The sequence below is a fragment of the Esox lucius genome, chromosome 16 (genome assembly GCF_011004845.1).
Source record: "Esox lucius isolate fEsoLuc1 chromosome 16, fEsoLuc1.pri, whole genome shotgun sequence".
NCBI classification, from domain to species: domain Eukaryota; kingdom Metazoa; phylum Chordata; class Actinopteri; order Esociformes; family Esocidae; genus Esox; species Esox lucius.
This window is the reverse complement of record NC_047584.1, coordinates 30406252-30419871: the sequence shown is the minus strand read 5'-3', so window position 1 is coordinate 30419871 and position 13620 is coordinate 30406252. Positions and strand designations below refer to the sequence as shown.

The 13620-nt window shown below is 43.6% G+C and overlaps 1 protein-coding gene across 3 annotated transcripts in view; it reads left to right on the top strand.

The window, feature by feature from the left end:
- The window catches only part of osbpl10b (oxysterol binding protein-like 10b), a 58938-nt gene that overhangs the window by 15222 nt on the left and 30096 nt on the right, over positions 1 to 13620 (top strand). For all 3 annotated transcript variants that reach the window (XM_020054938.3, XM_020054937.3, XM_020054936.3), the window contains one exon: positions 13220 to 13396. In XM_020054938.3, coding sequence (XP_019910497.3) covers positions 13220 to 13396 — 177 coding nt within the window. The remainder of the gene's footprint in view (positions 1 to 13219; positions 13397 to 13620) is intronic.

The following is a 13620-nucleotide window of genomic DNA, read 5'->3' as shown; positions in this document are numbered from 1 at the left end:
GACAGAGGGCTGGGGGGAGGCCACGGAGAATGTACAGGGAGTACAGGGGTGATGTGTGGGTAAATATGGGCCTGGGAGTTTGAACCATTTGGAGCTTATGGAGGAAACTTGACTTGACACCAGAGAGAAGTGAGGTCAGAGAAGTGAGTTCAGATTTGTGTGTTGAGAGTAGTGAGTTCAGAGTAATGAGGTCAGAGTAGTAGGTTCAGAGTAGTGAGATCAGAGGAGTGGGTTCAGAGTAGTGGAGTCAGAGTAGTGGAGTCAGAGTAGTGGAGTCAGAGTAGTGGAGTCAGAGTAGTGAGGTGAGAGTAATTTGTTGAGACTAGTTCAGAGTTGTGAGTTTAGTGTAGAGAATTCAGAGCACTGAGTTAGTGAGTGGAGAGGAGCTTTCTGGAGTGATGTTGCCAGGGGTGATGGTTGGGAGGTTTAAGGGGTGATGGTTGGAGGTGATGGTTGAAAGGTTGCCAGGGGTGATGGTTGGGAGTTTTTAGGGGTGATGGTTGGAGGTGATGGTTGAAAGGTTGCCAGGGGTGATGGTTGGGAGGTTTAAGGGGTGATGGTTGGAGGTGATGGTTGAAAGGTTGCCAGGGGTGATGGTTGGGAGGTTTTAGGGGTGATGGTTGGAGGTGATGGTTGAAAGGTTGCCAGGGGTGATGGTTGGGAGGTTTCGGAAGTCTGAGGTGCTGGTTCATCAGGGTAGTATGGATGGAATCAAAACCTTCGATAGGGCAAACGGCTTTGACATTTTGAAAGGGCACGAGGTGCTTGTCTGCAATGCAAGGAGGTGCAAGAGTGGAGCGGAATCAGGAACACTGTGGTCAGATGTGCTGTCCTGTCTATGTGCCATAGTGTGATTAAGTGCCATGTGTAGTGCTTGGTTTCAAACCTTGGCATCAAGTTTGTCAATATGACTGGATCATAATGACTGAAAAAGCCAGTGGTAGTTTCCTGACTTTAGCCTTATAAACAACTCCCAGATGTTGTTCTTAGACAATAACCAAATACAAATGTACTTGTGGTTGTACTTTTCCCTTTTATCTCTGTCCAACAAAACCTGCCATATTCTGACAATACATTTGCTTTTGTCCTTTCCATTATGTACTCAGAATATCCAGTACAGGGCTTTTTCCTTTTCTGACAACCAGTATTTTATATTTCCTGCTGCCATTGTTCATGCCCATCGCTCAAACTCAGACAGGGATGGTAGAGAAAGGAGACATTTGATTCAGAGCCTCAGGATCATTGTGTTTGGTTGAGCAATAGACAAACAGGAGTGTCCACACCCCCAGAACAACATAAGGAAGTGGCTCTAAGTGAGGTGTCTTGCATCTTCTACTGCAGGGAACTCCAGGCCAGTCTGATTCATTTGGTTTCCTTACAACCCACTAATCAGAGACGTATTTAGACCTGGGACACCAGGGAAATTAATGATGAGGAAGAACAGACAACCAGCCGAGTTTAATACCACTGCCCCAATGTCTCTACTCTAGACCGGACAAGCTACGTCGTCATCAATTGCATGACAGCAAAGTATCCTGTTTTAAAGACATTCTCTTGAATCTGAGTGAAGATTTCCTCAACCTTAGTGACATAGCTGTAATCAGAAGCATGAAGAAAAGAAATGTGTCTATACAAAAACAATAATCTACATTATTTGTTAATTTTCAAAAAAGGATTTTGTCTGTGAGACAGCCAGGCCATAATGTAGTGTTTAGTCAGCAGATGTATTTGTTTTCATCACAGTGTTAACATTTCCGCAGTGTTAACATTTCCGCAGTGTTAACATTTCCGCAGTGTTAACCTTTCCACAGTGTTAACATTTCCGCAGTGTTAACATTTCCGCAGTGTTAACATTTCCGCAGTGTTATCATTTGCTCAGTGTTAACCTTTCCTCAGTGTTAACCTTTCCTCAGTGTTAACCTTTCCACAGTGTTGTCATTTCCACAGTGTTATCATTTCCTCAGTGTTAACATTTCCGCAGTGTTAACATTTCCGCAGTGTTAACATTTCCACAGTGTTAACATTTCCACAGTGTTAACATTTCCACAGTGTTAACATTTCCACAGTGTTATCATTTCCACAGTGTTAACATTTCCACAGTGTTAACATTTCCACAGTGTTAACATTTCCACAGTGTTAACATTTTCTCAGCATTGCTACAGGATCCCTCACAATGTTGCAAAGTCAACGTCTTGATTCCGTTAGTCATCCAAATCCCTTTGAGTACTTTTTGGACAACAGATTAATTACTTGGTGTTTAGAAAATAGTCATTTATTTACATATCATATTAGCAGAAATGGCTGACCAGACCAGTTATTGATGGCATGTGTTTGTTTCACATAACGGTCAAATTTGATGTTCACGTGTTTACCTGTGTAGATGTAGTTTACAGCAAGGGAAAAAGTGTTTTAGCAGGTTTAGCATTTTCACGTAACACTATTCAATCTTAAATCAGCTATTGACCATTTCCTAGGTCTCTGCTGTTTCCTCGTGGTTCTCTAATGATTGGCATTGGGTAATCAATGAGTGTGATCCGGCATCCTGGTACTCTTAAAGCGCCATGTCAGCGGACTGCGGTTAATCACGGATGAGACCGACGTGTTATCGCTCTCTTCTCCTCTCCTTCTCAGGACCACCCATCTACTCCTCCTCATTCCTACCTTGTTCTCTTCCCTTAATCCTTCCATCCTCCTCCACTTCCTCTCCTACTCCCGTCCCCCACCTCCTTTCATGAATGAAAATGGAAGCAGACAGGGAAAGAGAGGGATAGAGAACGGGAGCAAGAGAGGTAGGGATATAGAGTGGGAAAATGGAGTGGGAAACTGAGGAAGAGAAGGATAGAGAGAATGGAGAGACAGATAAAGTGACAGTATCTCACAGAAGTGAGTACACCCCTCACATTTTTGCAAATATTTGAGTATATCTTTTCATGTGACAACACTGAAGAAATGAAACTAATTGGGCCCAATTTGGACATTTTCACTTAGGGGTGTACTCACTTTTGTTGCCAGAGGCTTAGACATTAATGGCTGTGTGTTGAGTTATTTTGAGGCGACAGCAAATGTACATTGTTATACAAGCTGTGCACTCACTACTTTACATTGTAGCAAAGTATCATTTCTTCAGTGTTGTCACATGAAAAGATATACTCAAATATTTGCAAAAACGTGAGGGGTGTACTCACTTCTGTGAGATACTGTATATAGGAAACAGAGAAAGGGAGAAAAACAGAGAGTCTCCAGAAAGAGTAGATATAATTATTTAAAACCAGCCTGCCAGCTGAAACTATTCTGCATCCTCTGTCAAAGTTAAATCAGCCAGTGGGGTGGAAACTCTTCAGCACAACTAGACCATCTCTCTTTCACTCACTCTTTCTCTCTGTCTCTTTCTCTTTCCAAATTTCCTGTGTCTGCTCGGTGTTAGTACTAAATAATTCACCACTGCGTATGACGCCTGAGGGAGTACTCATTCGCTTAAAACAGGATCAAAACATGGGAAATGTTACTTTCACATTTAACAAGTATTTAGTAATTTCCCAAACTGGAGGGGCAGGGGCTGATGGGGGTGTTTTCAGGCAGCCGACTGATACCAGAGGTGGGATTTACAGAGAACACTGAATTCAGGCGGAGCTGGATGGCGACTGGTTATGGAAAGCTACATATCCTATTTTGTTGTGTCCGCTCACCTGAAAAAAAAAGTTGACTCTTGAAGAGCGGCTTACAGTTACTGCTGAGTTGTCATTATAAAAGTGTTTTATTTTGTTTATTATTTTATTTCTGGAGGGTGTTAGACCTTATGCACCGCTGCGACAGGTGCACATCTCTGCTGGCGTACCCCACCACGCGCCTGGAGCTCAGGAAGCCTAATCCCTGCGTCACCGCGGTTCTGACTCCGGTGTCACGCCGTCCCAGTCCCTCTCCGTGGCTCAGAGTCCTGAGATATGGCCGGGCGACCGCGCCGCCGTGTTCCTCCGACAGCCGCGACTCTCCCCTGGGATTAGACGACTTCTGTTTCGGTTGATGTGAATTTGAAAGGGAATAAATCCCTGCTGCGGCTGGTCTCTGGGGTTGTGTTTCTCCCCTTCTGTGTGTCTGAGATAAACCTGGATAGGGAAGATAGGGACTGACACTGAGCCTGTCAGACCGTAAAACTGGCTTGATAATCAAGCATTTATTTTTAATAACACTACTGCGGGTTCAGTATTTTCTACCCTAAAACCTACTCCACGTCTTTAACCATACTGCTTTTAAATATTAACTTTTATTTGATTATCATGCTCGGTGGGTAACAGACTTTCCTTATCAGCAATTCCTGTATTCATTGGTTGAGCATAGACAGGCCTAAATGCATGTTGACTCGGCTCTGCAGGTGTGACCGTATTTCTCATTTCGGAAGGGGTGGGGAGATTTGGCCTACAGACTTCGGCTTCCAATTTGGAAACGGAGAAGGTGAAGCTCTTCGTTCTGGTTCCGCTCATCTCTTAAAACGTAGCAATTAAGCATCTGATCAACTACAGGAGAATTGGGTGACATTTACATTGTAAATAATTTTGCGTGTGCTCTTATCCTAGGCCATCTTTATGGTAGTTAGTAGGCCTACTTACGTTTTCTGGGTTAACCTGGATTACACAGTCGAGAACGTGTCATGGACCGTCGATGCCTCCCGTGTTGTCAAGTGGGTGTCTCTACTCCCTAAGGTGACCAAAAAAAAAAGTCTGCCTCCCTGGGTCCTCTCCGAACACTGACCTGAAACAGGCGATAGAATGTTTTGATCGACGGGAAGCGAATAATAGCCTAGCACCCAACGACACACAACAGATCGCATTCCCCCACAGCCGTCAGGCGGAAAGTGAATTTTGTAATCTCGTCGGGGGAGTGCAGAGGCTACGGTGGAGTGGGGGTGGGCTGCTGCACCCCTACGCCCTGAGCCTATGCGCACATGAATGCAGATCCCAGCCTGTGGCAGAGCTTCTACAACCACCGCCATCTATCCAAAATGATGCATGACCAGAGTCTGTAGCATTAAGGACCCTCGTCTAAGACCGGGAACCGTTCTGAAGCACATGGTGTGGTACTAAGAGACTCTACAGCACACCTACACCACTGTAAATATTTATGTAAACACTCTACCAGATACTTATAATGTGTTTTGTCACTGTATATTTATTATAACTGTATTATTAACATTACATTTTTATTTTTGTATAGATTTATTTTCCCCGGCATTGTCAAGCACTGACACGCAAGTATGTCACAGTACGCGGTGCGTCTCGTATAACCTGGGCACACCACCGTTACAAAATAAGAATCCTGAAATGAGAGGCTTTAGCTCAGTTCCTCTAAGAGGGAGAACGAGAGAGGGAAATGGTGGAGAAGAGGAGGAGGGGATACTGTTACACTCAAGGGTCTGAAGACCATACCACTGCACCAAAACACCAGCCGGGAATGGAGCAATGAACATTGCAGAAGAGGGTGGGAGTGAGGAGAGGGTGGGAGTGAGGAGAGGGTGGGAGTGAGGAGAGGGTGGGAGTGAGGAGAGGGTGGGAGTGAGGAGCGAGGCTGGGAGGGGGAGATTTAGTATAATATTCTAGCATCCAACCATTTTTGCATTTTATTTTTTTATTTATTTTACTACTATTCTGTTTACTATTGTAGATGTAGCAGACGTTAATAGTGACAATGGTTTCATGTTATTATTTTGTTATTGTATTTTGACATTAGCATTATAGTTGCTCTGTCTGCCACTGGTCTGGCTAGTGTTCTTTTATGTATTCCCTGACAATGTATATAACCTAACTTTCCATGTGAATAAAGTCTAATTAATTGAATTCAGAGATAGAGTGGGAGAGCGAATGTGGAAGAGAAGAAAGATGAGAGGAAGAGAGAGAGAGAGAGAGAGAGAGAGAGTGAGCACGGAGACTTGATTCTTTAGAGGAGACAAGCCACGGTCCAGATAGTAATTGTCTCTGGCCCCCTCCCAGCTAGGGGTGGTGACGAGCTCTACAGCAGACTTGCGCAGCTCAATCGCTGGCTGAAAACGGAGTTCTGCCCGTCGCAGGAGGTAGAGTTTGTAGATAACTGGCTTTCTTTTTGGGACTGTCCCAGAAATAGGGCCAGGCCTGATCTGCTGAGGAGTGACGGACTCCATCCTAGCTGGAGTGGTGCTCTTCTTTTATCTAGGAACATTGACAGGAGTCTCACTCTTATAGCCTTAACATGAGATAGGGTGCAGGTCATGCAACAACGGAATGCCTTCCTAAAGACAAATAACATTTATGAAATACTCCAGTCCGGTTTCAGTTCCCATCATAGTACTGAGACTGCACTCGTGAAGGTAACAAACCTTCTAATGGCCTGGTTTAAATCTTATTTATCTGAAAGATATCAGTTTGTTAGTGTGGATGGCATATCCTGCAATTCTGCTGTTGTAGCCAATCCGCCTCAAGGTTGTTCGTGTTGTGGCTTCACAAATGCTTTGCTGCATACCTCGGTTGTAACGAGTGGTTATTTCAGTCAAAGTTGCTCTTCTATCAGCTTGAATCAGTTGGCCCATTCTCCTCTGACCTCTAGCATCAACAAGGCATTTTCGCCCACAGGACTGCCACATACTGGATGTTTTTCCCTTTTCACACCATTCCTTGTAAACCCTAGAAATGGTTGTGCGTGAAAATCCCAGTAACTGAGCAGATTGTGAAATACTCAGAGCGGCCCGCCTGGCACCAACAACCATGCCATGCTCAGAATTGCTTAAATCACCTTTCTTTCCCATTCTGACATTCAGTTTGGAGTTCAGGAGATTGTCTTGACCAGGACCACACCCCTAAATGCATTGAAGCAACTGCCATGTGATTGGTTGATTAGATAATTGCATTAATGAGAAATTGAACAGGTGTTCCTAATAATCTTTTAGGTGAGTGTATATTTCAATGAAGCATGGAGAAGCCCCTAAATTAGCTACTTTGGAAGCATGTGTTTCAGATATTAGGAAGTGGATGACAGAGAAATTCTTGCTCTTAAACTCAAGGAAAACAGAAATGCTCGTTGTAGGACCCAAAAAACAAAGAGCGTTGTTAGCAGATCTCACTGTGAACCTCGACGGCTACATGGTCGTATCCCAAAAAACTGTAAAAAACCTTCGCGTTACCCTTGACCCTGACCTCTCCTTTGAAGAACATATAAAATATGTCTCAAGAGTTGCTTATTTTCATCTTCGAAACATTGCAAAAATTTGAAACTGATGCAGAAAAATGTATCCATTTCGTTACTTCTAGACTAAATTACTGCAATGCTCTTCTCTCTGGTTATCCAGGCAAATTAATAAATAAACTTCAATTAGTGCTGCACACGGCTGCTAGAATCCTAACTAGAACAAAAAAATGTGAACACATTACTCCTGTCCTGGCATCCTTACATTGGCTGCCTGTTAGGGTTAGGGCTGATTTTAAGGTTTTACTCTTAACCTATAAATCAATACATGGACTTGCTCTTACTTAAAAATGATCCAGGCATACATACCTACACGTAACCTACGATCGCAAGATGCAGGCCTTTTAATTGTACCTAGAATTTCTAAACAAACAGCCAGAGGCAGGGCCTTTTCTCATAGAGCTCCACTACTGTGGAATGATCTGCCAATTAAGGTTAGAAATGCAAACTCAGTGCAAACTTGCAAGTGTCTACTAAAAACTCATCTCTACAGCACGGTTTATAATTAGGTGTAGCCTGGCCCGGGGGCGTGAAGGTGACCAGTAGGCTTGATACTGTCCACCCTTGCTGTCTTGCCAGGTGGGCTCTCGTCACCACTGGGATGCCCTCCCTCCAATGTCTTTTGGGAGAAGAGTCACTGGCTTGTTGTTGTCTCTCTGTTGCGCACTTGTGCAGTTGGGCTGTACGCTGCTGGCAATACTCGGCCCTCTTTCAGGGGGGTTGCGGTTGATGGGTGTCCCTTTGGTTGATGTCTGTGTACTTGTCCACCTGGTCATACTTTTGACCTAGTCTAGAATCAAATAGACTCTGGATTTAGCCCAGAGAAATGTATTTATTATTCCAATTGGACTCTTAATGTCATGGTGAGGTGAGCAGCAGCGCCACCGTGCCATGTTTTCACAAGTTCCCATATCTCACGAACACATCCCGGACTGTCACATGTTTCCAATCTTCCACACCAGGTCCCATCTAGCTCGTTTGTATGTGTATATATGTTTCCCCTCTGCTCCCCACATTGTGGATCATTGTTGCTGTCGCTTAGTTAATCGGTGAGTGTTGTTTAATGTACTGTTTGAATGTTTATTGCTAAGACGCATGTTGCGCACTTTTATTTCATTCAGTCATTAGTATTGTTTTCCGTTCGTGTTTGGTTTGTTTGTTGAGTATTAAACCCACAAACGAGATTACTGCCTGCGCCTGGTTCCTAACCAACACTACACCACGACAAGTGTTACACTTAATATCTCACCCAGCACAGCCAGAAGGGGACTGGTCACCCCTCTGAGCATGGGTCCTCTCTAGGTTTCTTCCTAAAATTCTGCCTTCTTAGGGAGTTTTTCCTAGCCACTGAAATCCAACACTACTGTTGTTTGCTCCTTGGTGTTTAAGGCCGGGTGTCTCTGTAAAGCACTTTGTGACAACTGCTGTTGTAAAAAGGGATTTATAAATACATTTGATTGATTGATTGAATAAGGTAGAGACTAAGCTTTACTCATTTCTGAAACAATTCAAGCATTCAAAACAATTCAGAATGGTTGACATCACTAATCAGAATATCCAGGGGTGCTGATTCACCCTCTTCTTTTAGCTCTTTCCTTGGTTTTAAATTACATGTCCAACCTACCTTCTAACTGAGCAAAGAGAGAAAAAGAAAGAAAGGGAGCGAGATTGGAGAGGAATAGAAGGGACCAGATAAAAATAGGGTGAGAGAGAGGGATAGAAAAGGAGAGACCAGAGGGAGGGAAAGGAGTGAGAAAGGGAGAGAGGAGAAGAAGAGGGGCAGAGGGGTAGGGGGAGGAGGAAGAGGGGAGTGTAAAATAGGTTAAAGGAGAGAGAAAGGTAGAGCGAGAGGAGAGAGAGCAAGCCAGAGATATGTCGAGTAAAAGGAGAGAAGGATTTAGAGGACTAAAAGAGAGGGAGTCCGTGGGAAAGAATATAATGCATTTTATCTGCCTCTGGCATATCTTTGGTGCTTTCCTTTCATACTGTATCGGACTTTGACTTCGTGCTGCAGATCTTAGCTGAGAACAAAGGAATCCTCAGAGTCCAGGGAAAATGTTCCATGTGTGTGTGTGTGTGTATTTGCCTGTCCATGGGGTCTATTGCCTGCTGAGAGAGAACGCTGCGAGCCCCCTGGGATAGCAGGGCCAAGCTCGGATACAGGAGAGAGATGGAGGGTGTGAGAGAGAAAGAGAGAGGAAGACAGAAGGAGAGGGAGGGAGCAAAAAGGATGGAGAGAGGGGAGAAAGATACTAAGTGATGGGTAGAGATGAGGAAAAGCAGAGAGGAAGAAACCTCTTGTCTTTTGTTTCTTGCAAGATCAAAATTGCAAGGATTTCTGTTGTGATGTTTGAGTCTGTTTGTGTGTTTGTGTCTAGTATATATAAACTAGATTTCATGGAAAGCTGATTACAACTCATTTTCAATTCAATGTGGCACTTTCATTCCTCTCTCTTTTTTATTTTCCTCTCTCTCTCCTAAGACAGTTTAAATAAAATAGGGACCCAACCTGGAGCAATAAAGAACCTCCTCTTTCCTCCCCCTTTTGGTATTTTAGTTTATTACAAAATGGTGACTTTCTCTACCTTATGAAGAACAGAAAGAAATAAAGCGTATCCATTTTTCATGAAGGTTGGGATGAGAAAACTGAAAGGTTGGGATTTGCTGGCGGCAGAAGCGAGGCTGAAGTTGCCGTCCTGTGGCAGACGTAGTGTGCGGTCCAAATGGTACCTGTTATCTATATAGTGCACTTCAGAGCCCTTTGGACCTCCCTCCTCTGTTCTCTTTCATAGATTTCTATCTTTACAAGCCCTACCTTGGAGAGTTTGCATTGTACGTTCTCTTCATCCATTATTTTCCAGTGAGTCTAGCTATAATCCACAGCCAATCTCATTTATTATTATTTTTTTACATTTAGCTGAATCCCCTACCCAGAGCGACTCAGGCCATCATGGGAATCAAACCCATAACCTCTGGCGTTGCGAGCGCCACGCTCTACCAATGGAGCTACATGGGGCCTGTATCACATCCCTCCCTCCCCCGCTCTCTCACCTTTGTGTTTGTATGCTTTTCTGTCTGCGAGTGTGCATGTGAGTGAAATCCCATTCTCATGCTACCTCAGCTGACCCTGTCGCACCACTGATGAGTCACACGGAGCACTCCCCAGAGTACAGTGAGAGAGAGTGAGAGGCAGTCAGAGGGGGCTATAACCACAGCCTCAGGCGTAACCATCAATCCCTGGTGTCCTAAATATCTCGGCATCATCCTGTCCCGGCCCACCTTGACGGCTGTCTGAGGTGCCAGATGGGATTATAATTACGGAGACAGTGACTGAACTAGGGGATTTACAGAGACATTTATAGATAGCATGGGGGGGGTGTTCATGATTCCCAGACAGGTGAATGAGACATCAATGCCCCTCTTAGGTCATTGGCTCCATCCCTTTGAAGACTTTTCCGTCATCCCAATGTGACCTGTGCCTTTAATTTCACCTATTCATCGTCCTCCGCAGCTTATCTGATGAGATGAGCAGAGGTTGCAGTTTTCAGGGGAGATTTAAAGACTAACTTTCGTTTTGCGATCTACGTTACCAAGGCGACACTGGGGTGTGCGTCCAAAACGAATAATACTCACGTCAGGTTGAACAGTGCAGAAGAACTCCCCATGAATGGCTTTTCGTTTTCGTCATGACCAGCATCTAGAGGATCTAGTTTCAACACACGTGTGTGCGTGCAGAGTGCGAATTAGGGATCAACTTTTTCTCTAGGGAGTAAAGGGAACCCAGTACAGCGCAGGCCTGTGCTTCAGTGAACAGAAGTCTTACAATCCTTACAGTATCTGGGTTTTTTAACAGAATCTCTGCAGTCTGTAGATTATGATGAATCCAATCCACTACATCAGCTCATGGAGCACAAACCATGCGACAACCTTTGTAGTCAGGTGTCAACAACAAAGTATTCTAGTCCAATACTGGCAGATAGTCTTTAGATAATTTCTGCTCCAACACAGACCCACACAATACCAAAACCAAAGACACTATCAACATGCCAAGGAGGTAGGCAGATGTGTTACTACCATACAGCATCTAGGCCAGTGCCCGGCTAACATTAATGGCATAGATCCCTTCAATAATCTAAATTTGTCACCTTACATAGACTATTAGTATATTTTCAAGGTAAAAAAAAAACTGCTGACAAGTTTGGCTGATTTCTTTGGGTGGTCTATGCCTTTAAGTTGTAGCTAGGCTAATGTTTCAGTCCTCAAAGTAACCAAATACAAAATATAAGATCAAATCAGTCATATCAAATCAGACCACAGAGGTTTGGGTTGACTTTCCTGGGCTGAAATGCCAAGCCACACAGTGAGTCAGAAAACATGCTAATAAGGGGAAATCTATGACAGAATTGACAGATCAGATTTGCTGACCAACCAATGGCAATATTCAGGAACCCATTAGCAAATTTCTATTGTTACAATTTCTATGCAGTTTAAGACAGAATAAATAACTTTTAAACGTGCTAGCGTAACCAAGGAACTCCCTTGAAGGGAGAGAGAGCATCAGAAAAAATCTTACTAGCACACAAGCTGTCCAACATTTGCTGAGAATTTGCATCTCTTGTATATTTATTCATCAATATAAGGTTGGCGATACACAGAAATGTTGATCCCAGCAAGCAACACACCAGTGGCCCACCGACGGCCAAATAGCTTTCTACTTCCGCGGCCGCCGAGCGTTTCCGCAAAGTGTGCCGCTTTCATCACAATGCCTTCCAACAATACCATGATCCGCGGCTAACTGGTGGCTCGCCGCTTTTATGCACTAAACCCAGCGGGATGCCTCACGCCCCAGTATTAGGTTTTATTTATAATAATCCTTTACAATAATTTTGGTCATATCACAAATGACAATGAACTGAATCAAATCTAAATAAATTAATAAAATATTGCAAGATGCATACAGAAAAACGCATTATGCATTATACAGCAAGAATACAAAATAAACGTGCAAATGAATTGAAATACATTTTTAAAAAATCAAATAGTGCAAGTAAACGTGTCCAGCAACAGACATAGTGAAATGACAGTATTTGAATGTGAAAAAGTACAAAATAAACATAATACAATACAAAATAAACATAATACAATACAAAACAAAATATTACGATCATATACATAACACTGTAAATAGCAGCAGTTAAAAATAATAAAAAAATAAAAAAATATATATGTATATATATATATGACATATTGACATTCTCTTCAGTCAGACGTTTATCAGAAGCTAAAAAGCACAATGAAATATCAATAGCTTAATAGTGAAATAAAAAAACTGCCATATACATGTAATTTCAGAAAGGCTGTACAGAATTGCATTTTAGTAAAGGGCACATGTTCAGACAAATGCAGTTTCATGAAGACAAGATGGTAGCGTAACTATGGTCTGGATTTTACCTGATTGTAGAGCCAGCTGTGCCCTCAGCGCCACCTTTTCTTCAGTCAGCCGCTTGATCTTCTCCAAATGTTCTGAAATTAAAGACAGACAGTTAATTATTCATTCAATATCATTCAGCCTTATATTGAATGAATGAACATGTCTTCAAAGTTCTGCTTTACCTGTTCTAGTAGGACAGGCTTTCATTACAAAAACAGCCACTGCGATGTTGGGAGTGAGGCAGGCAGACGAGACGTTCTACTATTGTCAAGGTTAAGAAATGGTATGGTCCACTTTTGGTGTGTCTGAAATCGTATTAAAAGATTCTTCCAGGAATGAATATGGTAAATATATTGTAATATTTACGATTACAACTAAAAACGATATATACATGTTCAACCCCCCCAATCCCTCCTTAATTCAAACCCTGTTTGTGTGTGTGTGTGTGTGTGTTCGTGTGTGTGTTCGTGTGTTCGTGTGTGTCCTACTCTCACACTAACGCTCCACGCACCTCCTTGCCCTCTCTCCCCGAATCCCCTCTCCACCCTCCTCCTCACTCCTCATTTTCTCCTCTCCCTCCAGGTAATGAGCCAAGCTGAGGGCCAGCAGAAGAGCCTGGTGAACTCCATAGAGTCCCTGCCGTCCCGTGGACCCCTGTCCTCCCTGGACCAGGACCTGCTCCTCCTCAAGGCCACGTCTGCAGCCACCCTGTCCTGCCTGGGAGAGTGTCTGAACATCCTCCAGCACAACGTTAGCCAGGTGACCACTAGGCTTCGGCTGGGACGCCCTGGCCTGTCTTTATCCTCACTCGCTGTTGGCCTACGACAGACGTTTTTTTTAAATTCCGGATTCAGAAGTTTATTACCAGGCAGTCTGTCAGGCAGTCTGTCAGGCAGTCTGTCAGGCAGTCTGTCAGGCAGTCTGTCAGGCAGTCTGTCAGGCAGTCAGTCAGAACAGGGACTTTAAAGTCTATCCTCTCCATT